Source organism: Macaca thibetana, chromosome X, assembly GCF_024542745.1.
Source record: "Macaca thibetana thibetana isolate TM-01 chromosome X, ASM2454274v1, whole genome shotgun sequence".
Classification (NCBI taxonomy): domain Eukaryota; kingdom Metazoa; phylum Chordata; class Mammalia; order Primates; family Cercopithecidae; genus Macaca; species Macaca thibetana.
In genome coordinates this window covers 99,238,356-99,262,332 of record NC_065598.1, presented here as the reverse complement: position 1 = coordinate 99,262,332, position 23,977 = coordinate 99,238,356, and the positions used below count along the sequence as shown (strand labels likewise).

Genomic DNA, 23,977 nt, shown 5'->3' with positions numbered 1-23,977 from the left:
TGCACAAGCAACTGCAGCATTATCTCAGACAGTTATTAATACATCATCATTATTCCTGGAGCTGAGCATTTGGTTTCCATATTCACTCAGTCCTTGACCTGTCTATTGAGTTTATCTGCAACTGAGAGAATAGGGTCAGTGAGTCTTTTAATGATGTGAACACCTGTTTGCTAGGAACTTAAGGAAGCTCATGTGGCACAGATGCTTAATGCCATCAGAATCATGCCCAAGTTTGTACTTCTGTTACTTTTTAAAATGAGAGTTCAAGAGTTCTGCTCTGTAAAATTATCCTACAGACTGGTATAAAAAAATAAAAAGTGTGCTAACACTTGTTTCATCTCCATTTAAAGAAATGTTTGTTACTTGAGCTAATTCCAAAGACAGCAATTTGGGAGCAGGAAAAAGAGAACAACAATCAGGAATTGTAGGAAACTTGAGAATTCTGTAGAGTGTATATAAACCGAGAAGGAGTATAAAGCCTATCCATTTAGGAGATATTATTTAAATTCATAATTACTGATTTAGATATCTAATGAATCCTTATTATAAGTTTTATCTGTATTTAGAAAATAACATGAGATTATTAAGCAGCAGTTTCTTTTTTTTTTTAAAGCTTTGTTCTTCCTCAGTAAGAAATAACACTACACAGATCTAGGCACTGTTTTTCTTCTTAGACTAGTACTCTTGATGCTGCTTAAATAAGACTCTTGCCATAATGTTATAATACTAAATGAATGTATATTTAAATTCAGTAACACTAGCTAAATATTAAAACTGGTGTTTAAGACAGATGACCTACCGGGTGCAGCGGCTCACGCCTGTGATCCCAGCACTTTGGGAACATGAGGCTGGCAGATCATTTGAGCCCAGAAGTTTGAGAACAACCTGGGCAACATGTTGAAACTCCATCTCTACAAAAAATACAAAACTTAGCCAGGCATGGTGGTGCGCGCCCGTAGTCCCAGCTACTCGGAAGGCTGAGGTGGGAAGATTACTTGAGCCCAGGAGGTCAAGGCTGCAGTGAGCCATGATTGTACCACTGCACTCCAGCCTGGGCGACAGAATGAGACCCTGTCTCAAATTTTAAAAAATAATAAATAAAAGAGAAATGACCTAAACTAATTAATAAAATAATTAGCCAAGATAATATACTTTATTGTAAACAGGAAGCCCACAAACACAACTTTTTTCTGCTCTCTAATTATGTGGAATCAATTGCAGAGACAACCTTGAGACAGACTGGTGAGTGCACTAACAACTTTCTTGGAGATGGGAACGTTGGTAGGTATAAAAGGAAGAAGTTTCATCTCTGACTTAGGATTTAAACATATCTTAGATTGCTCTGTACTTTCCTTTTCCTGAATGTCATCTATTGTGAATATCGTATACTTTCTTTAATTTGCTTTTACTTTGAATGGAGAATTCAATTGAGAGACAACATAAAAAGTAAAAAAAATTATATAAATTACAAATTAGGACAAGTTAAAGTTCTTGGAATAAAATTATTTTGCTTATGTTAAGCCTAGGTAGTATTTTGAACTTTTATTTTTGAAAAGCACCCTTTATAGGTTACCTCAGGTTGCTGTGGGTTCTTTTTTTCTGACTTGAATATATTTTTATATATAGACTTAACATTATTTTATTATAGATTTTTTAAAATAATGTTTTCTATTCTGTTTTATAGCACCCTAAAAAGAAAGAATAAAACAACAACAGGAAAAAAAGGAAAATATTTAAATTGTGACAAAAACCCACTGGGTAGGTATTTCAAGGGGGCACACTGTGGATTTGGGATATTTTAATATTTGATCTCTTAAAAATGAATATTAGAAAAATATATAGTTAGTACACAGGCATTCCAAAATCGTTTTAAGGGAAACTAAATTTTGTAAAATTATATTCAAATATGTGTGCTTCCAGAAATGGTTTTGCATGCACTCCTTTGATTGGTGGTTCGTTTTCATCCCTTTGGGTCTATTGTATAAATATCATCCAATTAACTTCATCACTGTTGAGTTCCCACAATAGGCCTAGTGTGAAGGTACCTAACAGAATATAGGAAAAGGTAGTATTCATTCAGTAAGCATTTGATCTTTTTATTTTAAGATACATTGTAGGTATTCCATATGTAGACATGTTGTGGAGGTAACAAGTAGGTTACTGTATAAACATTAGCACTTTAAATTTTACAGTATGTTTTCAAGTGTTGCTATTATAGAATTAAAACCTAAATCCAAAAACTAATAGGCTATTCAAGATTTCCTTCCTTCATGACAGCTGTTATATTGATATCAGTCAATTATCATCAACTTAAATGCCATTGTTCCATGAAGAAAAAAATTACTTGAGAGGGTGTTCCTATCAATGCAAGTATAATGGGGTAAATGCCTGAAGAAATGAAACCTTGTTCTCTCTTTCAAATTCTGGGGTCCAGTCTAATTCTGGCCCAGACCTCTACCAACAGAATCAAGAATCCAGTTTATGTAGCTTTCTCTTCTCAGTAATTCTTGTATCCATCAGGAGCAGACTTCAAACCCCAAGTCAATTTCATCCTATTTGCCTATTGTTTGGAACTGTCCAAACCAGAAGCTAAAGTTGTCACACATTTGAGTGGCATTCCTGTTCTAGGCTTCCTCTCCTAGAATAGGGTCAGAACTGAACCAAATTACAGGACCATCTGCTAGTCCATTTACCCATGGCACTCAGCCATTTTCCTGGCACGACAAAAGACCTCAGAAAAACAAGACCTATTTTTCCCCTTATGCAAAATTAGTTTTATTTCTTCTGCTGTACTACATCAATTAATGAGCATAAATCAAGAGAAGTTGAATGAGAAGGCCTCATAATTCAGAGAAATTTGCTATGAAGTTGATTTCAGTTTCAGGTTTAACTGTTTCCCTCCTACTTTTCCTTTTATTTTCAGGTTCTCTTGGTTACAAACTCCTTCCCTTCTGGTGCTGCAAAAATGAGTGGGAAATCCCTGCTCTTAAAGGTCATTCTCTTGGGTGATGGTGGAGTTGGGAAAAGTTCGCTTATGAACCGTTATGTAACCAACAAATTTGACTCCCAGGCTTTTCACACCATAGGGGTAGAGTTCTTAAATCGAGATCTGGAGGTAGATGGACGCTTTGTAACCCTCCAGATCTGGGACACTGCAGGGCAGGAACGTTTCAAGAGCCTTAGGACACCCTTCTACAGGGGAGCAGACTGCTGCCTCTTGACCTTCAGCGTGGATGATCGGCAGAGCTTCGAGAATCTTGGTAACTGGCAAAAAGAATTTATTTACTATGCAGATGTGAAGGACCCTGAGCATTTCCCCTTTGTAGTTCTGGGTAACAAGGTAGACAAAGAGGATAGGCAAGTGACTACTGAGGAGGCGCAAGCCTGGTGCATGGAGAATGGGGATTACCCTTATTTAGAAACTAGTGCCAAAGATGATACTAATGTGACAGTGGCCTTTGAAGAAGCTGTCAGGCAGGTGTTGGCTGTAGAGGAACAGCTGGAGCATTGCATGTTGGGTCACACCATTGACTTGAACAGTGGCTCCAAAGCAGGGTCTTCGTGCTGTTAAAGATAGGGAGCCTTTTAAAAATGTGCCCCAAATTGGTCAGTCAGTAGTGTAAGAATAACTGTGCCCCTCTAAGAGTGCACACACACACACACACACACACACACAAGAGGGTAAGAGACAAGGTTCTGATTGTGAAACAGAGCCTTTCAAATTGAAGTGTAGATCTATTAAAAAAAAAAAAAAAAAAAGAAAAGAAAGAAAAAAAAAGCTCTATCAAGCCAAGTGTATTTTGTGTAATTTCTGCTATTTCCCCTTCATGTGTGTCTCAGGACATATCAGAAACTTTTAGTCCTGAGACAGTTAAATATTTTTTAAATCACAGTTTAGACCTAGAACCCAGCTGCATGAAGGAGTTAAAGAGCTACAACTATTTCTTAAAGTGTTCCATTAATCAACTAACAAATGTCACTATCAGACTCTTGCCAAGCAGTTTCTGACATTTCTGCCAAAGGGGAAAAAATCAGACTTTGAGCTGTATTACAATAAAAATAATAATGCAAATAAGGATTCCTAGGCTTGAACTATAAAGAAGTTGTAATGATTAGGAGTGCAAAAGTATAATGATATACACTGACTTGTTTAAATCCTTATGTATGGTTTGCTTCCATCTGAGCTTTTCAAAAAATACCATCTCAGTAAGAGATACTCTAATGACCCTGGCAATTGATTATACTTCTTGTGTTTGAAGTCATAGGATACTAGTGAATGGATTATGCTTAAATATGCCAACCACCTTTGCAAATAAATGGTTGGTCTGCTTTTCCTTCCTAAGTCTACTTTTGCTGCATAGAGATGTTGCTTCTCTGACAACCTCTTACCAATTTAGCAATGCTGCTTAGTATATGAAATTGGATGCAGTGCTCTCTGCTCATAATTTAGATGGTCCTTCGATCCAACATGCTGGGCTCATGGAGAAGGCTTCAGAAAAGATTGGGGGATAATGAACTTTTCTCACAGGGCTCCTTAACTCAAATATTTATTGTAGAAGAAGGAACTGGTTTCTTATATGTTGCACTGTATGTTAAACTAGCCTAATTAGGACATTGAAAGTGACAGAAGAGCAGATTTTAACCCAGTGTTAGAATGAATTTCCCATAATCAGAGTTGTCCAACAGTGGAATGGACTGCCTTAATAATGAGCTCCCTGCCTCTGAAAATATTCACTGGATGACCATCTGTTAGAATACCATAAAAAGATTTTCTGTACTGGCTACATGTTCCATATAAAGTCCTTTCTGGCTCTAAGTTCTATGAATCTATAAATTACATCAGTGCCATGCTGTGGTTAGATTTATCTGATGATAACAGCTAAGACTATGGAGAGGGACTTTTAAAATTCTCAAACCATTCTGTGATCAATCTTTAACAGCAACTACATAGCTCTTCCTTTTGCTTTTGCACTGTGGCAGGAAAAATTCTTGAGCTCTGAGTAATCTTTATGTGCACTGATAAAAAACATCTTAAAGCTCCCATGTTAAATATAAAAATGGTTTGACAATTTTTGATTACCATGACTGCCAGTTATATACTGTATTATGAATATGCAGTGTGGTTCTTCTTGGTTGATCTGTTTATCCTGCATAGATTTTAATCTGTACTTTAAAACATCTATGATAAAAAATAGTGACAGACAGAAATTACCCCAAAAAGAGACCTAGGCCAGGAAGGGGGTGGGAGCTTTCATAGGAATACAGCCTAGAACTCTCCATTGTAGCCACATATGGAATCAGCCTTACTTACATGTAGGACCTTTGTGCTTTAAGAGCTCTGGGACATATTGGCAAAATAGAAAAAAGAGGACAGTATTTCAACCCAGTCATACTCAATATTTCCAATTAAGATATAATCCTTACCCCATTGTTCAATTAACTTTGATGCCAGAAGTCAAAGCCAGAACTGGGGCCCCACAGCTCTTAAGTACTGGTCCCTATCCTGCCTATGCCTATAGCCAGCCACACTGGTTTCCAAGTTCTATGATCATTTTGCTACAATCATGTTAGGGTGAAAATCTGTACGTCAGAACTGTTAAATGCTAATTATTTTCAAGTGCATGAGACCTGGGGCCTTCTCTTTCTACTTGCACTCTGCTTATACTAGTTTCTATTTGTAGATCTCAGGTCTTCATCATAAAGACCTCCATCAACTCACAAAAGTACTTGTCTCTGTTAGAGTGGCATGTGGTCATTTGAGTTTAAAAAAAAAATTACATGGGTGTCAGATTCATAGGCATCCTGTCCATCTAAGACAAGTGTTAATCTTATTGGTCTATCAACTGGAGCCCCTTTCCTCTTAGCCATACCATTGTTTTCTGCCAAATTACCACTCAATATCTTAATGAAAGCATTCAACATTAAGTGACATAAACAGTGGCATTTGGGTAAGCAACACTCAGTGGGGTGCTGACATATAGTTTGGGTAAGATTAAAAAACACCAAAGGCTGAAATCTGTGAGTACCAAGAACTGTGCATATAGGTTTAGAAATTGACTGTGTACCCTAGAATGTGCAGTGTAATATTTTCAATAGGTGTTTTTTTAAGAACACTAGATTTTTGGAATAATATATTTCTAATTAGGACTATACTTTTTTTCAATGGTCTGTTAAAACATCATACAGAATATTTATTTAGTTTATTGTCATGTATTGGCTAACTTTCAGGGGCCTCAGATTCCGTGTGTCTTCAGTGGATTGATGAATATCAGGTTAATTTGTGCCTGCCCCAGCCATCTCTACTTTATTCTGAGGTATTCCACAATCCTCTTGTTGCAGGTGCTGCTAAAAAAGAATCTCAAAATTGTGTACCAATATTTTCTTTCGACTGTAAAAAATCATCTGTGTTAAAGTGAATAAAAAGTGCATTTTGAATAACCAACACACAATGTTTGTGCTTCTTCCCTCCCTTTGTCTTTTTGAGCAATGGGTGGGTGTGGTGGACAGTACTTATTAATCAAGTCACTCTTTCAGGCTGCACTGGATGTGGCCTCTGGATCATGTTTCATGTGGTACTCCAAGCAGCCACTACCTAGTGATCAGATACTGCTATACTGATTGTGAAGCAAACTCTAAAGATTGGGGCAGGGAGGTCCTTTTTATTTTATACCACTTTCTTTCTATTTATTTAGTTATTAGAGACAGGGTCTCTCCATTGCTCAGGCTGGAGTGCAGTGACACAATCATGGCTCATAGCATCCTCAAACTCATGGGCTCAACCACTTTCTAATGCATGATATATATTGGGACTGGAAATTGAATCTTAACTTTCCACTTTTTTCTTTATTATAATTTAAAACCATTACTTAATGGATACAATGTACACTATTCTGGTGATGGGTACACTAAAAGCCCAGATTTCAATCTGCAATATATCCGTGTAACAAAACTGCACTTGTGCCCCCTAAATTTATACAAATAAAAGGAAAAAAATTATAATAAACAATGTTACATAAAAAAATAAATGTTAAACCATCGCAAAATATAAACAGAGTAGACATATTCCCTTTATTTTCCTGACTGGTAAATTGTCCAGACCTTAGGAAAACATGAAAATATAGGTGAAACAAATAAGAAAAGCAAAGAATAATTTTGTTAAATATTCTGTTCTCTTGCCTCTCACATATTGGATTTTAAAGATATATTAGCACCCAATGACTTGAATATACATAATGGCAGTTTTTAAATTGGACACAAGTCTTTCCACAGCGTATATAGTTTCATTACATTGGTTCCATCTGCCACAGATTTCACTCTCTTCTCTTCTCTGTCTACTTTTGCCTGTTGCAACTTTGGGCAGTCGAAATTGGGGGTGGGGAATTTGTTGAAAAACAGATTTTTTTTTCCACATGTACCATTTCCATCTCTGAGGATTATAATTTAACACATTATCAGACCATGCTTCAAATGCAGCACCCCAAATCATTTTGACTAGTCTATAATGATGCAACTTTTAGAATATAGAAAGTCATAGATTTATAAGCCACTTAATAAGGATTTGCTCATTCGTAACTGACTTTTTTTTTTTTTTTTTTTTTTTTTTTTTGAGATGGGGTCTCTCTCTGTCACCCAGGCTGGAGTGCAGTGGCCTGATCTCAGCTCACTGCAACCTCGGCCTCCCGGGCTCAAGCAAGTCTCATGCTTCAGTCTCCCTAATAGCTGGGATTACAGGCGCCCACCACCACACCTGGCTAATTTTTGTGTTTGTTGTAGAGACGGGGTTTCACCATGTTGGCCAGGCTGGTCTCAAACTCCTGGCCTCAAGTGATCCACCCATCTGGCCCTCCAAAGTGCTGGGATGACAGGTGTGAGCCAATGCGCCGGGGCCAATAACTGATGTTTTAAAAACAGAATACTAACTTCCTGTCCTTGCTGTTTTTCTGCCTGATTCATAACCCAGTGGGAAATCTCCTCTTAATGTCTTAAGAAACAGTATGGTCTCATTTTTTGGAAATGGTTTGGCGATAGTCCTTCCAGAAAGAGGAAGGTGTGGAATACATTATTTGTCTTCCATCTTGTAACTGTATTTTTAAAACACACTGGAAAATTGAGGTATCGATTCGAGTAATTTCAAGCTGGGAGGTGGGATGGACATCTCTGCTTTCATTTGAGTTACCCAAAGTAGATCTTGCAGCAATTTTTTTCCTCAGTGATCTAGATAATCATTTCACTTTTTTTCTGTCCTTGCTGTAGAAATGTAAAATTTACTACAGTGCAGTGTTTTTCTTACACTTGATTTTAGGGCAGATAAACTGTAATATACTGTCTTAGTCCATTTGGCCTGCCTTAACAAAATACCATAAGCTTGGTAGGCAATAAACTACAGAAATTTATTTCTCAGCTCTGGAGGCTAGGAAGTCCAAAATCAAGGTATCCTCAGATTCAGAATCTGGTGAGGTCCTGATTTCTGGTTCCCAGATGGCACCTTCTAGCTGTGTGGAAGGGGGAAGGGGTTTCTCTTGGGCCTCTTTTATAAAGACACTAATCCTATTCATGAGGGATTCACCCTTGTGACCTAATCACCTTCCAAAGGCCCCATCTCCTTATAATACCATAACATTGGGGGTTAGGATTTCAACCTATGAATTTTGGGGGGGGACACAAACATTCAGACCATAGCATACACCTTTTGATAAAACTATAATGTGCATGATTTGGGATATTCACTAATGTTTTATTTTTCCAAACTGGTCACTTTAATTTCCTCAAGTTTCCATCACCAAAAGAACTCTCATTCTTTACTACTTTCTCTTTAAGAGAAGGAAGGGATAATGACAAAAGCTACGCATGTTTACGAAATAAAAGAAAAATTATTAAATGTCCTCTTACTGATATGCTTGCAAAAACTGGTGAGCAAGGATCTCTTATTCTGCTAGTGATAGTAGTGGTAATAATGTGTGAAAGGGTTTTTTTTTAAGGGGGCAAGAAGTTACTTAATATTTTCCCAGTGAAAACAAGCATCTTCACAGCTCAAGATGTGGTGTCGTCACCTGTAGCCATATAGGAACTGCTGCAGTGATCTTTGTGTCTTCATAAATCTCTTTGCCTTCTCCAAGGAAACACAGAGAATGATGATTCAGTTATATATAAGAGCCTTTTTAAACGGTGGGTTTTGTGTGTACAAGCATGTGTATTTTTAAGTAATCTGCCAGTTCCTTTCGTGCTCTATGAACTATGGGTAAATGTGTAATGGGTCTCACTATAGCGCTCCTGAATTTTAATCAGACCTGCCAAGCTGTGCCGCCTCTAGTTAATTGATTGATAAAAAGAATTGGGAAATGCTGCCTTAATGAAAGAAATAGCTCTTAGTTCAACGTTAGCTATATTGATTAGAGTAAAAATACAAATCATGCCTTCCTGTGGTGCATTCATGAGGAAGCAAGAAACAGGCTCATATCATCTCTTTTCTCTTACATTGTTCCTGGCTGCCTTAGAAACGACATATCCAAGGGTGTGTCCTGTAATTTGCTGTTTGCATAATATTGTATTGAAGGGTTTACCACAATTACCCATATTGCTAAACATTTAATAAAGCATTTATTGCTAGACATTTAGGTTGTTTTACAGCTGCCTTCTTTTCATAAAATAAAGCAGCAGTGAAGTTCCTTAATATCTATCTTAATTCTCACCTCTGTTTATTTCCTACTAGTAAAATTTCTAGGTCAAAGAGTATGAATTTTTTATTAATTTTAATGTATACTGGCAAATTGGCCTCTAGAAACTTATCCCAAATGACATCAACACCAGTAGAATAAGAGGAGGACTATCTTTCCAACACCCAAACGTATGGACTATTATCTTCCTTTTTAACTTCATATGTGCAGTCCAATGGGTGAAAACATGATCTCATGTTGTCATTTACATTTATTTAATTCTTTGAGAGTAATTGTTCATATATTTATTGGCCATTTTTATTTTTCCTTGAGTGAATGGACCTTATGGGGGTTGGGGAACATTCTTTTTTGTTTCTTATTGATTCCAAGGAAATCTTTTTTTATATTGTGGGTATTAACCTTTGATCTTATCCACATTGTTGGTTTTCTGCAATGCCCTCCCATAGCTCTTGCCTTTTAATTTTGTTTATGGTATTTTAAAAATATACTGCCATATTATAGAAAAGGTTATGTTCTGATAAATTAGAAGACTATGTGAAAGAGAAGTGCTTATTTGATTTGTTCTTTGTTTCTGATTATACTTGAGACTGCTTTTGTTTAAAAAGGTTATGAATCTAAGCTTCGGTCGCCATGATACAAGAATTGCTAAAAATAAAAAATAAAAAATATTCATTCATCCAGGTGCTTTAATTGCATGATGTCGAATGACTGGTTTGAATTGAGTTTATTGCTGTAATAAACAGGTTATTCTGAAGCCTTGTGTTAAATATAAATGCAGAGATAAAAACAGTTCCACTTTCAACCACAAGGGGGCAATAAAGACCGGTTAGTGTTCTGCCGTAGACTAAACTCTCTATATATAAAACTTTATATATATACTTTATAAATATAAACTTTATTTATGTATGTATTTATTTATAGAACATATTTATATATCTATAGTACATATTATATATTTATATATGTAGTATATATGTATTATATATTTTTATATATACTTTAAGTTCTGGGTTACATGTGCAGAACATGCAGTTTTGTAACATAGGTATACACGTGCCACGGTGATTTGCTGCACCCATCATCCCATCACCTACATTAGGTATTTCTCCTAATGTTATCCCTCCCCTAGCCCCCCACCCCCCACAGGCCCCGGTGTGTGATGTTTCCCTCCCTGTGTCCATGTGTTCTTATGGTTGAACTCCCACTTATGAGTGAGAACATGCAGAGTTTGGTTTTCTGATCTTATGATAGTTTGCTGAGAATGATAGTTTCCAGCTTCATTCATGTCCTGACAGAGGACACGAACTCATCCCTTTTTATGGCTGCATAGTATTCCGTGGTGTATATGTGCCATGTCTTCTTAATCCAGTCTATCATTGATGGACATTTGGGTTGGTTCCAAGTCTTTTCTATTGTGAATAGTGCCGCAATAAACATACTTGTACATGTGTCTTTATAGTGTAATGATTTATAATCCTTTGGGTATATGTCCAATAATAGAATTGCTGGGTCAAAAGGTATTTCTAGTTCTAGATCCTTGAGGAATCGCCACACTGTCTTCCACAATGGTTGAACTAATTTACACTCCCACCAACAGTGTAAAAGCATTCCTATTTTTCTACAACCTTTCCAGCATCTGTTGTTTCCCAACTTTTTAATGATCACCATTCTAACTGGCTTGAGAAGGTATCTCATTGTGGTTTTGATTTGCATGTCTCTAATGACCAGTGATGATGAGCATTTTTTATATATATTTTGGCTGAATAAATGTCTTCTTTTGAGAAGTGTCTGTTCATATCCTTTGCCCATTTTTTGATGGGGTTGTTGGCTTTTTTCTTGTAAATTTGCTTAAGTTCTCTGTAGATTCTGGGTATTAGCCCTTTGTCAGATGGATAGATTGCAAAAATTTTCTCCCATTCTGTAAGTTGCCTGTTCACTCTGATGATAGTTTCTTTTGCTGTGCAGAAGCTCTTTAGTTTAATTAGATCCCATTTGTCAGTTTTGGGTTTTGTTGTCATTGCTTTTGGTGTTTTAGACTTGAAGTCTTTGCCCATGCCTATGTCCTCAATGGTATTGCTCAGGTATTCTTCTGGGATGTTTATGGCCCTAGGTCTTATGTTTAAGTCTTTAATCCATCTTGAATTAATTTTTGTATAAGGTGTAAGAAAGGGGTACAGTTTCAGCTTTCTACTTATGGCTAGCCAGTTTTCCCAGCACCATTTATTAAATACGGAATCCTTCCCCCATTTCTTGTTTTTGTCAAGTTTGTCAAAGATCAGATGGTTATAGATGTGTGGTGTTATTTCTGAGGCCTCTGTTCTGTTCCATTGGTCTCTATATCCATTTTGGTACCGCTACCATGCTGTTTTGGTTATTGTAGGCTTGTAGTAAAGTTTGAAGTCAGGTAGCGTGATGCCTCCAGCTTTGTTCTTCTTGCCCAGGATTGTCTTGGCTATGCGAGCTCTTTTTTGGTTCCATATGAAATATAATTTTTTCCAACTCTGAAGAAAGTCACTGATAGCTTGATGGGGATAGCATCGAATCTATAAATTACTTTGGGTGGTAAGGCCATTTTCACGATATCAATTCTTCCTATCCATGTGCATGGAATGTTTTTCCATTTGTTTGTGTCCTGTCTTATTTCCTTGAGCAGTGGTTTGTAGTTCTCCTTGAAGAGGTCCTTCACATCCTGTGTAAATTGTATTCCTAGGTATTTTATTCTCTTTGTAGCAATGGTGAATGGGAGTTCACTCATGATTTGGCTCTCTGTCTGTTACTGGTGTGTAGGAATGCTTGTGATTTTTGCACATTGATTTTGTATCCTTAGACTTTGCTGAAGTTGCTTATCAGCTTAAGGAGATTTTGGGTTGAGACAATGGGGTTTTCTAAATATACAATCATGTCATCTGCAAACAGAGACAATTTGACTTCCTCTCTTCCTATTTGAATATGCTATATTGCTTTCTCTTGCCTGATTGCCCTGGCCAGAACTTCCAATACTATGTTGAATAGGAGTGTTGAGAGAGGGCATCCTTGTCTTGTGCCGGTTCTCCAAGGGAATGCTTCCAGTTTTTGCCCATTCAGTATGATATTGGCTGTGGGTTTGTCATAAATAGCTCTTATTATTTTGAGATACCTTCCATTGATATTGAGAGTTTTTAGCGTGAAAGACTGTTGAATTTTGTCAAAGGCCTTTTCAGCATCTATTGAGATAATCATGTGGTTTTTGTCATTGGTTCTCTTTATGTGATAGATTACATTTATTGATTTGTATATGTTAAACCAGCCTTGCATCCCAGGGAAGAAGCTGACCTGATTGCTGAGGATAAACTTTTTGATGTGCTGCTGGATTCGGTTTCCGAGTATTTTATTGAGGATTTTTGCATCGATGTTCATCAGGGATATTGGCCTAAAATTCTCTTTTTTTGTTGTATCTCTGCCAGGATTTGGTATCAGGATGATGCTGGCCTCATAAAGTGAGTTAGGGAGGATCTTAGGGAGGATCCCCTCTTTTTCTATTGTTTGGAATAGTTTCAAAAGGAATAGTGCCAGCTCCCCTTTGTACCTCTGGTAGAATTTGGCTGTGAATCCATCTGGTCCTGGACTTTTTTTTTTTTTTTTTTTTTTTTTGGTTGGTAGGCTATTAATTATTGTCTCAATTTCAGAACCTGTTGTTGGTCTATTCAGGGATTCAACTTCTTCCTGGTTTAGTCTTGGGAGGGTGTATGTGTCCAGGAATTTATCCATTTCTTCTAGATTTTTCTGGTTAATTTGGGTAGAGGTGTTTGTAGTATTCTCTGTTGGTAGTTCGTATTTCTGTGGGGTCGGTTGTGATATCCCTTTATCATTTTTTATTGCGTCTGTTTGATTCTTCTCTCTTTTCTTCTTTATTCGTCTTGCTAGCATTCTATCTATTTTGTTGATCTTTTCAAAAAAAAACAGCTCCTGGATTCACTGATTTTTTGAAGGGTTTTTTGTGTCTCTATCTCCTTCAGTTCTGATCTGATCTTAGTTATTTCTTGTCTTCTTTTAGCTTTTGAATTTGTTTGCTCTTGCTTTTCTAGTTCTTTTAATTGTGATGTTAGGGTGTTGATTTTATATCTCTCCTGCTTTCTCTTGTGGGCATTTAGTGCTATAAATTTCCCTCTACACACTGCTTAAATGTGTCCCAGAGATTCTGGTATGTTGTGTCTTTGTTCTCATTGGTTTCAAAGAACATCTTTATCTCTGCCTTCATTTTGTTATTTACCCAATAGTCATTCAGGAGCAGGTTTTTCAGTTTACATGTAGTTGTGCGGTTTTGAGTGAGATTCTTAATCCTGAGTTCTAATTTGATTGCACTGTGGTCTGAGAGACAGTTTGTTGTGATTTCTGTTCTTTTACATTTGCTGAGGAGTCTTTTACTTCCAATTATGTGGTCAATTTTAGAATAAGTGTGATGTGGTGCTGAGAAGAATGTATATTCTGTTGATTTGGGGTGGAGAGTTCTGTAGATGTCTATCAGGTTCACTTGGTCCAGAGCTGAGTTCGAGTCCTGAATATCCTTGTTAATTTTCTGTCTCATTGATCTGTCTAATATTGACAGTAGGGTGTTAAAGTCTCTCATTATTATTGTGTGGGAGTCTAAGTCTCTTTGTAGGTCTCTTAGAACTTGCTTTATGAATCTGGGTGCTCCTGTATTGGGTGCATATATATTTAGGATAGTTAGCTCTTCTTGTTGCATTGATCCCTTTACCATTATGTAATGGCCTTCTTTGTCTCTTTTGATTTTTGTTAGTTTAAAAGTCTGTTTTATCAGAGACCAGGATTGTAACCCCTGCTTTTTTCTTACTTTCTATTTGTATGGTAGATCTTCCTCCATCCCTTTATTTTGAGCCTATGTGTGCCTTTGCACATGAGATGGGTCTCCTGAATACAGCACACTAATGGGTCTTGACTCTTTATCCAATTTTCCAGTCTTTGTCTTTTAATTGGGGCATTTTGCCCATTTACATTTAAGGTTAATATTGTTATGTGTGAATAAAGCAGAGGTTGCAGTGAGCCAAGATCACGCCACTCTGCTCCAGCCTGGCAACAGAGCAAGAGTCCATCTCAAAAACAAACAAACAAACAAAAACAAAAACAAAAAGCAGTTATTGTGATATCATTGGTGACAGATTGCAGTATTTAATAGATGCTATATTAACTCTTTTTCTTAGATACTAGTTCTTCTAGTGTATTTAGTGTCTCGCATATACTGATGCTTGTTTTCTTCTTTTTAATATCCACTCAATTTTAATTATGTTACCTTTTATTATTTTACAATGTATTTCAAAAAATGCTGTTACAGTTGCCTTAACTGCTCTATATGATCTGGAATAAAAGAACACTTAGAATTAGAAAATAAAAACAAAACAAAACAGTTTTTTTAGAAGAATTCTAGAAAAGGAAGGTTGAGTCCAGTTTAGGGGTGAGGTGCAGAAAATACGGTGAGATGTGTGCCATTTTAGGTCAAATGTTGGAACAGACTCTAAGGTGCTTTGATCCAATCGCATCTTTTTATAGATAATAAAACTGACACTGGACTTGCTGGCTCAAGCCTGTAATCCCAGCACTTTGGGAGGCCAAGGCAGGCGGATCACGAGATGAGGAGATCGAGACCATCCTGGCCATCATGGTGAAACCCCGTCTCTACTAAAAATACAAAAATTAGCCAGAGGTGGTGGCATGTGCCTGTAATCCCAGCTACTTAGGAGGCTGAAAGCACGAGAAACACTTGAACACAGGAGGTGTATCACACCACTGCACTTCAGCCTGGGTAACAGAGCGATACTCTGTCTCAAAAAAAAAAACCTAAGGAACCGAGAAGCTGAGCAAATTGCTACAGGCAATCTGGGGCTATGGTTTTAACATTGTAGTTTGAAGGACACAGAGAGATAAGGATGGGGAAGTAATGAAACCTGAGATGCAAAAAAAGGAAAGGTTTGGTTTAAAGCAAAGCAGGGTTTAGGCATCAGACAGTGGAGGGAGCAGAAGCAAACAGTAGCAAGCAGCTTTGGCCTGAAAGAAATTTTCCTAGAGTCTGTCGTATCCTTATTGTTCCTCCCAACAGGAAGTAACCTTAGGAACTACTGAGAAGTTATGCCTCCGCAATAGTCTCTGACTTACTGAATAAACAAAAGCTACAGAAAATTGTTGTTAAAATCAAAGTTGTTGGTTTTTGTTAGTGACCCAAGTCTTTAAGAGTCTGATTAAAAATTACCTAAATGATATAATCTAAGTGTCCCTACTAAATAGAACAAAGAAAGAGATACTTGACAGGGAGGATCACCAGGATCCTACTACTCAGTCCCACACTCTTCTTGTTTCTTTCATGTAGAGATAAAATAAGAAAAATAGCTATCGGCAATCAACTGTGGAAATTGCTGTTTAATTGACAACTATGCAGCAGTTTTTGGTTGCCACTGACTGAATGTATCTCCCAAATTAATATGTTAAAGCCTTAATCTCCCATGTGATGGTATTTGGTGGTGGAGTCTTTAGGAGGTTATTAGAGTTAGCTATTAGTTCATGATAGTGGAGACTTCATAATGGGATTAGTGCCCTTATAAGAAGAGAAAGAGGGTATGGTGGCACATACCTGTGGTCCCAGCTACTTCAAAGGCTGAAGCAAGAGGATTGTTTGAGCCTAGGAGGTCCAGGTTGCAATGAGTCATGTTCATGACAATGCACTCCAGCCTGGGTGACAGAGAGAAACTCCTTGCCCCCACTTTCCATAAAACAGAGAGAGAGAGAGAGAGAGAGAGATAGGAGACCTCTCTTTCTCTCTCCTTCTGCTTTGAAGATACAAGAAAAAGGTAGCTGTCTGCAAATCAGGAAGGGGGCCCCACCAGACACTGAATCTGCCAGGACCTTGATCTTGAAGGTTCTTTCCCAGTCTTCAGAACTATGAGAAATAAATTTCCCTTGTTAAGCCATCCAGTCTATGGTATTTTTATAGCAACCTAAGAAGACTAAGTCATTAGCTTTTGTTATTAGCTGTATTTCAGCCAAATGAGTCTTCCAATCTGTAGTGTTATTCTTTAGATTGTGATGGCATAGTTCTTTGTCCTAAGGGAATTTTTTCGTATATACTAAATTGAGTTGGAGAGCTATTGTGTCTCTGCATGATACATTTTTTAATTTTTTTTCTAGAATATTTCTTTAGTTACAGTAATAAATGCATGTTTATTTGACATTCTGGTGGAGATTTTAACTGGCATTTCCACAAGTCACTATTATAATAAAAATTAATGTTTATAACGGGGACCCCTAGACATTGCAAGAGCCCAAATTAATTTCTGGATCCTCAAAGAAAAAATAAGGGTTATTATTATTCTATTTTATGGTATGGAGAAGAAGCATTTAATGCATGTCACGTAGTGACATGATAATTAACCACAACATTCTATTTCCTTGGAATGGAGAGATTGTTTTCTTCCCCTCTTCACTTTTACTTCCTCATAGACTCCTATGATTTCACTAGTAGGTTGTTTTGTCCAAATTCCACCCAATGCTTGAGTATTTTCACCCAATGCTTGAGTATTTTCATCAAATGCCTGCCACAGAGGGCAAGTGACAGAAAAGTTACCATTTTTTGAAGCAGATCATTATATCTTGCAAAAATGGCACATGATCCCTTATACTGAGTAAATTCTGACTTCTTATGACTTCTACTGCTTGGTCCTAGAGCCACTCAAAACAAGGATTCCACATGACACAGGACTTCCAATAACTGAAGACAGCTCTTTCCCTTCTGGACATGATTTTTATGACTTGAAATATCCCCAGGTTCTTCAGTGAAATATGACATATTTAAGTCCCTCATTATTGCAGCAATTAAATAAATATCTGTTCAGTGTCTTTCCAGCATCAGGTACTGTTTGAGGTATGAAGGTGAAGAGAGTAAATGGGAAGTGGCAGAAGCATGATTGATACGATGTTAAGAAATGGGGATCTATTGTGAAAGGAACAAGGAATAAAAGAAGGTGTTCTAAGCAAAGGGGTAGGAAGCTTAGGTTTGGGTTAGAGAATGATTACTCTAATGTTGTGGAGGATAGGGGTGGTGGGACTGGGTATGAGAAGCCTAGAGGAAGGTGACTAGCGAGACGGCCAGAACAATAGACAGGAAAAGCTGAAGAGCCATGCAGGTTATGCCATGGCATTTAGACTTTATCCTGCCAATACCTTCAAAGAAGCATTCACAGAACAGCAGACCACTTGTAGCAGATCCACCTGGGGGCTTTGTTAAAATGCAGATTCCTGGACCCCACCATGACCTGCTTAAAGTCTCTAAGGGTAGCGCAGCCCAGGCATCTGCATCTTATCAAGTTTTTCTGGTGACTCTGATGTAAAGCCCAGATGGCAGTAGTCAGAGAATTTGTTAAGGCAATAGAAGCCAACAGGCATCCAGACCTCAGAGAGCCACACTCTGCTAAGACAAAAGAGTTTGGAAATGCCCTGGCTGGGAAGCAGGAACTCACTTCATCCCTCCACCTGCACCAATTTCCCCTTCACTATTTGCCTAGCTGGTGCCTTCTTTTTCTTGGTGTTCAGACTTAAACATCACCCCCTTGGAGTTCTTTCCTGGCCCCTTATCCAGTCTTACAGGTGTTCACAACATCCTGGGGTTTAAAAAATTCTATTGTGTCTCACTTTCCATGTGTGTGATTCTTCAGCAATACTCCTTCTTATTAGCCACTAAGCGCCACGAAGTTGAGGCCTGGGCCTGCTGTGCACCCTACAGCACCTACTACAGTGCCAGGCGTAGGGTAGATGCCAGCTAAAGATTTTTTAATTAAGCCAGGTACAGTGGCACATACTTGCAGTCCCAGCTACTTGGGAGGTCGAGGTGGGAGGATCATTTGATCCCAGGAGTATGACACCTGCCTGGGCAACAAAGAGAGACCCTGCCTCTGAGGAAAGAAAAAAAAAAAATAGAATGAATGCATGAAAGAATGCATGGGAGGCACTGGTGCCTGCCTCAGCTTGAACCACCATGCTGCGTGGCAGTGGCTCCATGGGGGCTCATCTTAGCTGCTCTGGTGGTAAGGTTTCTTGCAGCATCACTGTCTTAGTCAGCTCAGGTAGCAATAAAAAATATCACAGCCTAGGTGGTTAAAAACAACAGAAATTAAGCCAAGCATGGTGGGTCACGCCTGTAATCCCAGCACTTTGGGAGGCCATGGTGGGCAGATCACCTGAGGTCAGAAGTTCAAGACCAGCCTGACCAACATGGAGAAACCCCGTCTCTACTAAAAATACAAAATTAGCCAGGTGTGGTGGCGCATGCCTGTAATCCCAGCTACTTGGGAGGCTGACACAGGAGAATTGTTTGAACCCAGGAGGCGGAGGTTGCGGTGAGCTGAGATTGAGCCATTGCACTCCAACCTGGGCAACAAGAGCAAAACTCCATAAACAACAACAACAACAAAAAAAAAAAACCAGAAATTTATCTCTTACAGTTCTGGAGGCTGGAAATCCCAGACTAGGGTGGTCAGGCTCTCTAGAGGGCCCTCTTACTAGCTTGCAGATGGCCGCCATCTTATTGTTTCCTCACATAACAGAGAGAGAGAGAGACAGAGAGAGAGAAATCACGCTCTGGTCTCTCACTTTTCTTATAAGGACACCAATGTCATCGTGAGGACACCACCCTCATGACCTCATCTAAACCTAATTACCTCAAAAAAGGCTCCTTCTCCAAATACCATCCTATTAGGGGTTAGAGCTTCAACATATGAATTTCACTAGCATTCATTCCATAACAACCATTAATAGGCTTAAAAGGTAAAAAGAAAGAGCCTGGGCCCCTTCTTCATGGGTCCTAGTCTCTAGGCAGAATATGAAGTCAATCCCAACATGTACAGCAAACAGGAAAGCCAAGCTAGCCAGGTCTTGGGAAAGAAGCCGCAGGCAAAGGTGCATTTCCAGCCAGTTAGCTGGATCCCCAAAGCCCAGGGGGAAGGAGGCCCTGTTTCTTACTGACCCTCTTGCCCTGGCCCCAGTTCATCTGGCCTCTGGCTCCCCAGCCTTCCTGCCTTCCTGAGAGTGGGCCCTCAGAGTTTCTCTTACAGCTGTTGTGTACAGAATCATGAGAAGGTGGCTTCTGAAGCTCAGGAGCATTGGGCTCCAAGGCAGTGTTTTCAAGGGTGCAGAGAAAACGAGGGGTGGGCCATGTACCTTTGCATGGCATCACGTGAGATGTGTATCGATCTAAACATATTCTGAAGGGATGGCTCAGGTTACCTGCAAACAGCCTCTTCTGGGAGACGATATGGCCAGAATGTCACGTTCCTTCCAGAAAGACAGACCTGACAGTTTACAGCTCAACAAACCAAGTTCTGGAGAACGAGGCTCTCTGATGAGAGACCAATAGCTGACATTTATTGGGTGTTTATTAAGGCCATGTGCTGAGTGTTTTACATGCATTTTCAACAATCGTTTGAGGTAGGTACTGTTGTTGTCCCCATTTTACAGATGAGGAGACTAAGGCTTTGTCAAGCTAAATGGTTTTTCGGAGTTACATATCTTGAAAGAAGCAGAGGCCAGCAGCCTGGCAACAGAGCCCATGATCTTTATGGCAGCAGCATGTGTGTTACCTTCTGTGTACTAGCAAATAAAGACTGAAAGAGAAGGCAAGCAATATCCCTGGGGTCACATAGCCAGTTAATACCAGAGCTAGAACTAGAAATGCGGTCTTCTCTCCCCAACTCTGGCTCTCCTCCTGACATGACCTCAGTCACTCAAGGTACAATAGGGATAACTCATCCCATTTCACCCAGCCACTAGAGTCCCAGTGACCTAGACAGAAAGCTGAGGTCTCCTCCATCCCATGACTGGATTTTCTATGACTGCTCAGTACTCAGAAGATTCTAGGACTGAGAATCAATGGTGGAAATAGGTCTCTGGGTTTGACCACAACTGTGGAGAAAGATGACAGCCCAGATGAGCACCATGGTCACCCCATGGCCATGAGTCTCTAGAGGTGCCGTTCAGCTTCCCAAGTCCCTGGGTTTTGGGGATGCCCTGTCACAACCCCTTTGGGGGAGCCTCCCACCCCTGCCATTGCATCTCTTCCTCCCCTTGGCTTCTCTCTGTCTAGTTGTGAGGGCTGGACTGAGTAGGTCACTCCCAACCAGGGTTTTTAATGAAAAGTTTTGCCATACCAAGGCAACAAAGATGAATAATTCAGTGAAGAAGCCCAGGGAATGTTATTCTTTCAGAGAAGAGTCCCTTGACAGTGGGAGAGGCAGGGAAGGTCTGCTTCTTCTTATGGGAGCAGTGGGGGCTGGGGTGACAGCAGTAGAGAGAGGTGAAGAGGAGGAAAGTCCCACAGGAATCATTGACCATGCTTGCTTTCAGTAAAAAGTTTTAAACAGAAAAGTGATTGGAGATCAGAATTGCCTTTTTAAAGAGTACTGTGACTGCAGTGAGGAGACAGATCAGCCTTGGGGCTAGAAGGGGGCACGAGGAGCAGAGATTGGGCTGTTTCAATCATTCAGGTTTCAGTTATAATAAGAGGAAAAAGGTAGGAATGACAGAACTAGGTATGTGTCATGAAGGAAGAGTCTAGAATGATTCTTTGGTTTCTGAGCACTTCTGAGCAAACTCTAATTTTTCATTTCTCTCTTAAAATATGTCATTTTGGGAGTGTTTGGAACATGAAACAGTAAAATGCAACCATGAGCTGCTTTTCCCACCAGCATGGAATCTAGTGACAGCCTATGTCCTGGCATGTAGAAGATAGGGCAGACTTTGGGCCACGAGGACCGCCCCCTGTCTGCCCCATGTTTTAACTTTTCCTTCCTCAGGAACTTATTTGCTAAGGCCCACATAACTATATTACCAAACAGTCAATGTTTTTCCATCTTAGCCTTGAGACCAACATGAAGAGATCTGGTTAAATTTCTTCCTAAGGTCTGAGTGCATTCTTTTATCACTTTGGATAAACAGGTTGAACAACCTTCAAAAATCTATCCCATATATGCACCTAACAATAGAGCCCCAAAATACATAATGCAAAAAGCTGATAGAATGGAAGGGAGAAATAAATAATTCAACAATAATAATAGTTAAAGACTTCAATATCTTACTTGAAATAATGAGTAGAAAAACTAGGCAACTAAATCACAAAGAAAGGACTTGAATAACACTATATACCTACCAGACCTAATAGGCATCTACAAAAAACTCCACCCCCAAACAGCAGTATACATATTCTTCTCCAGTGCAGAATGAACATTCTCCAGGATAGATTATATGTTAAGCCATAACAAAAGTCTCAATAAACTTTAAAAGACTTATATTATCTAAAGAATATTCTCTGATCATGGTAGGAAATTAGAAATCAACAAGTGAAGGCAATTTGGGAAATTCACAAATTCACAAATATGTGGAAATTAACACCCACCTAAATAACCAACAGATAAAAGGATAAATCACATGAAAAATTATAAAATACCTTGAGATGAATAAAAATGAAATTACAACCTGACTAAACTTACGGGATACAGGAAAAGCAGTGCTTAGAGGAAATTTATACTGTATCTGTAAATACCTATATTTAAAAGGAAGAAAGATCTCAAATCAATAACCAACTTTTCATCTTAAAACTAGGAAAAGAAGAGTAAACTAAATCCAAAGCAAGCAGAAAGAAGTAAATAACAAAGATTAGAGGTGGGTGCAGTGAGTCACACTTGTAATCCCAGCTACTTGGGAGGCTAAGGTGAGAAAATCACTTGAGTCCAGGAGCTCAAGGTTTCAGTGAGCTCTGGCTGCACCACTGTACTCTAGCCTGGGTGACAGAGTGAGATCCTGTTTCTCAAAAGCAATCAAACAAAAAGATTAGAGGTAAACAAATGAAATAGAGAATAGAAAAACAATAGAGAAAATCAACAAAATCAAAAGTTGGTTCTTTGAAAAGATCAACAAAATTTAGCTAGACCTACCAAGAAAAGAGACAGGAGTTGACTTACAAAAATCAGGAATAAAGTATCACCTTACAGAATTTTTTTAATTATAAAGAAAACTATTTTTAAAAAAAACTTCATAAACAAATTAAATAATTTAGATGAAATAAACATATTTCTAGAAAGGCACACACTGCCAAGCCTGACTGAAGAAGAAACAGAAAATTTTAGAGATTAAATTAGTAATGAAAAAACCTCCCACAAAGTCCAGGACCAGACAGCTTAACTGGTGAATTCCACCAGGCTTTTAAAAAAAGGATTAACACCAGTTCTTCACAAATTCTTCCAAAAATAGAGGGAACATTTTGCAACCCATTCTATGAGACCAGTAATCTCCTGATACCAAAGCCAGGTAAAAGAGAAAACGAGAAAAGAAAAATACAGACCAATAAGTTTTACAAATATAGATGCAAACATTCTCAATAAAGTAGTAGAAAACTGAGTCAGGCAACATATAAAAAGGATCATACACCATGACCAACTAGGACTTATCGCAGAAATGCAAGGCGGGTTCACATATGAAAGTCAGTCAATAGAATACGCCATATTATTAGAATAAAGGGAAAAAAGTGTATAATCATCTTAATAGATGACAAAATTGAACACCCTTTCTTGATAAAAGAAAACACTCAACAGACTAGGAATACAGGGAATTTCCTTAACCTCATAACGGGCACTTATGAAAAATCTACAGTTAACATTCTACTTAATGGGGAAAGACTGCAAGCTTTCCTTCTATGATCAAGAAAAAGACAAGATGTCCACTCTCTCCACTTTTATTTAACCTTGTAATGGAAGTTCTAACCAGGTCAATTAGGCAGCGGCAATAAACAAGAGGCCTCCAAACTGGAAAGAAAGATGTAAGATAATCTCTATTCACAGATGATGTGATTTTATATGTTAAAAAATTGTAAAGAAACCCCCAAAATCTATTAGAGCTAATAAATGAGTTCAGCAGCACTGAGGGACACAAGATCAACACATAAAAATCAGTCATATTTCTATACATTAGCAAGAAACAATCCAAAAAGAAAACTAAAATATAATTTCATTTATAATAGCATCAAAAATACTTAGAAAACAAATTAACAAAAAAGTGCAAGAGTTGTGCACAGAAAATGACAAAACTTCATTGAAATAAGTTAAATAAGACCTAAATAAATGGAAAGGTGTCCTGTTTTCATGAATTGAAAGGCTCAATATTGTTAAGGTGGCAATATTCCCCAAATTGATCTATAGAATCAATACAATCTCTGGCAAAATCAAGCTGTTTTGTTTTGTTCTGTTCTGTTTGCAAAAACTGACAAACTGATGCTG

The 23,977-nt window shown here is 38.3% G+C and overlaps 1 protein-coding gene across 6 annotated transcripts in view; it reads left to right on the top strand.

Moving 5' to 3' along the window:
• RAB9B (RAB9B, member RAS oncogene family) overlaps positions 1 to 23,977 on the top strand; it is a 132,708-nt gene that overhangs the window by 79,011 nt on the left and 29,720 nt on the right. For 4 of the 6 annotated variants that reach the window (XM_050776021.1, XM_050776022.1, XM_050776023.1 and 1 more), the window contains 2 exons: positions 1,685 to 1,758; positions 2,924 to 6,449. The exons of the other annotated variants lie outside the window; for them this stretch is intronic. In XM_050776021.1, coding sequence (XP_050631978.1) covers positions 2,966 to 3,571 — 606 coding nt within the window. In that variant the 5' untranslated portion in view covers positions 1,685 to 1,758; positions 2,924 to 2,965 and the 3' untranslated portion in view covers positions 3,572 to 6,449. Of the gene's footprint in view, positions 1 to 1,684; positions 1,759 to 2,923; positions 6,450 to 23,977 lie in introns of those variants that run through there. 6 annotated transcript variants of the gene reach the window in all.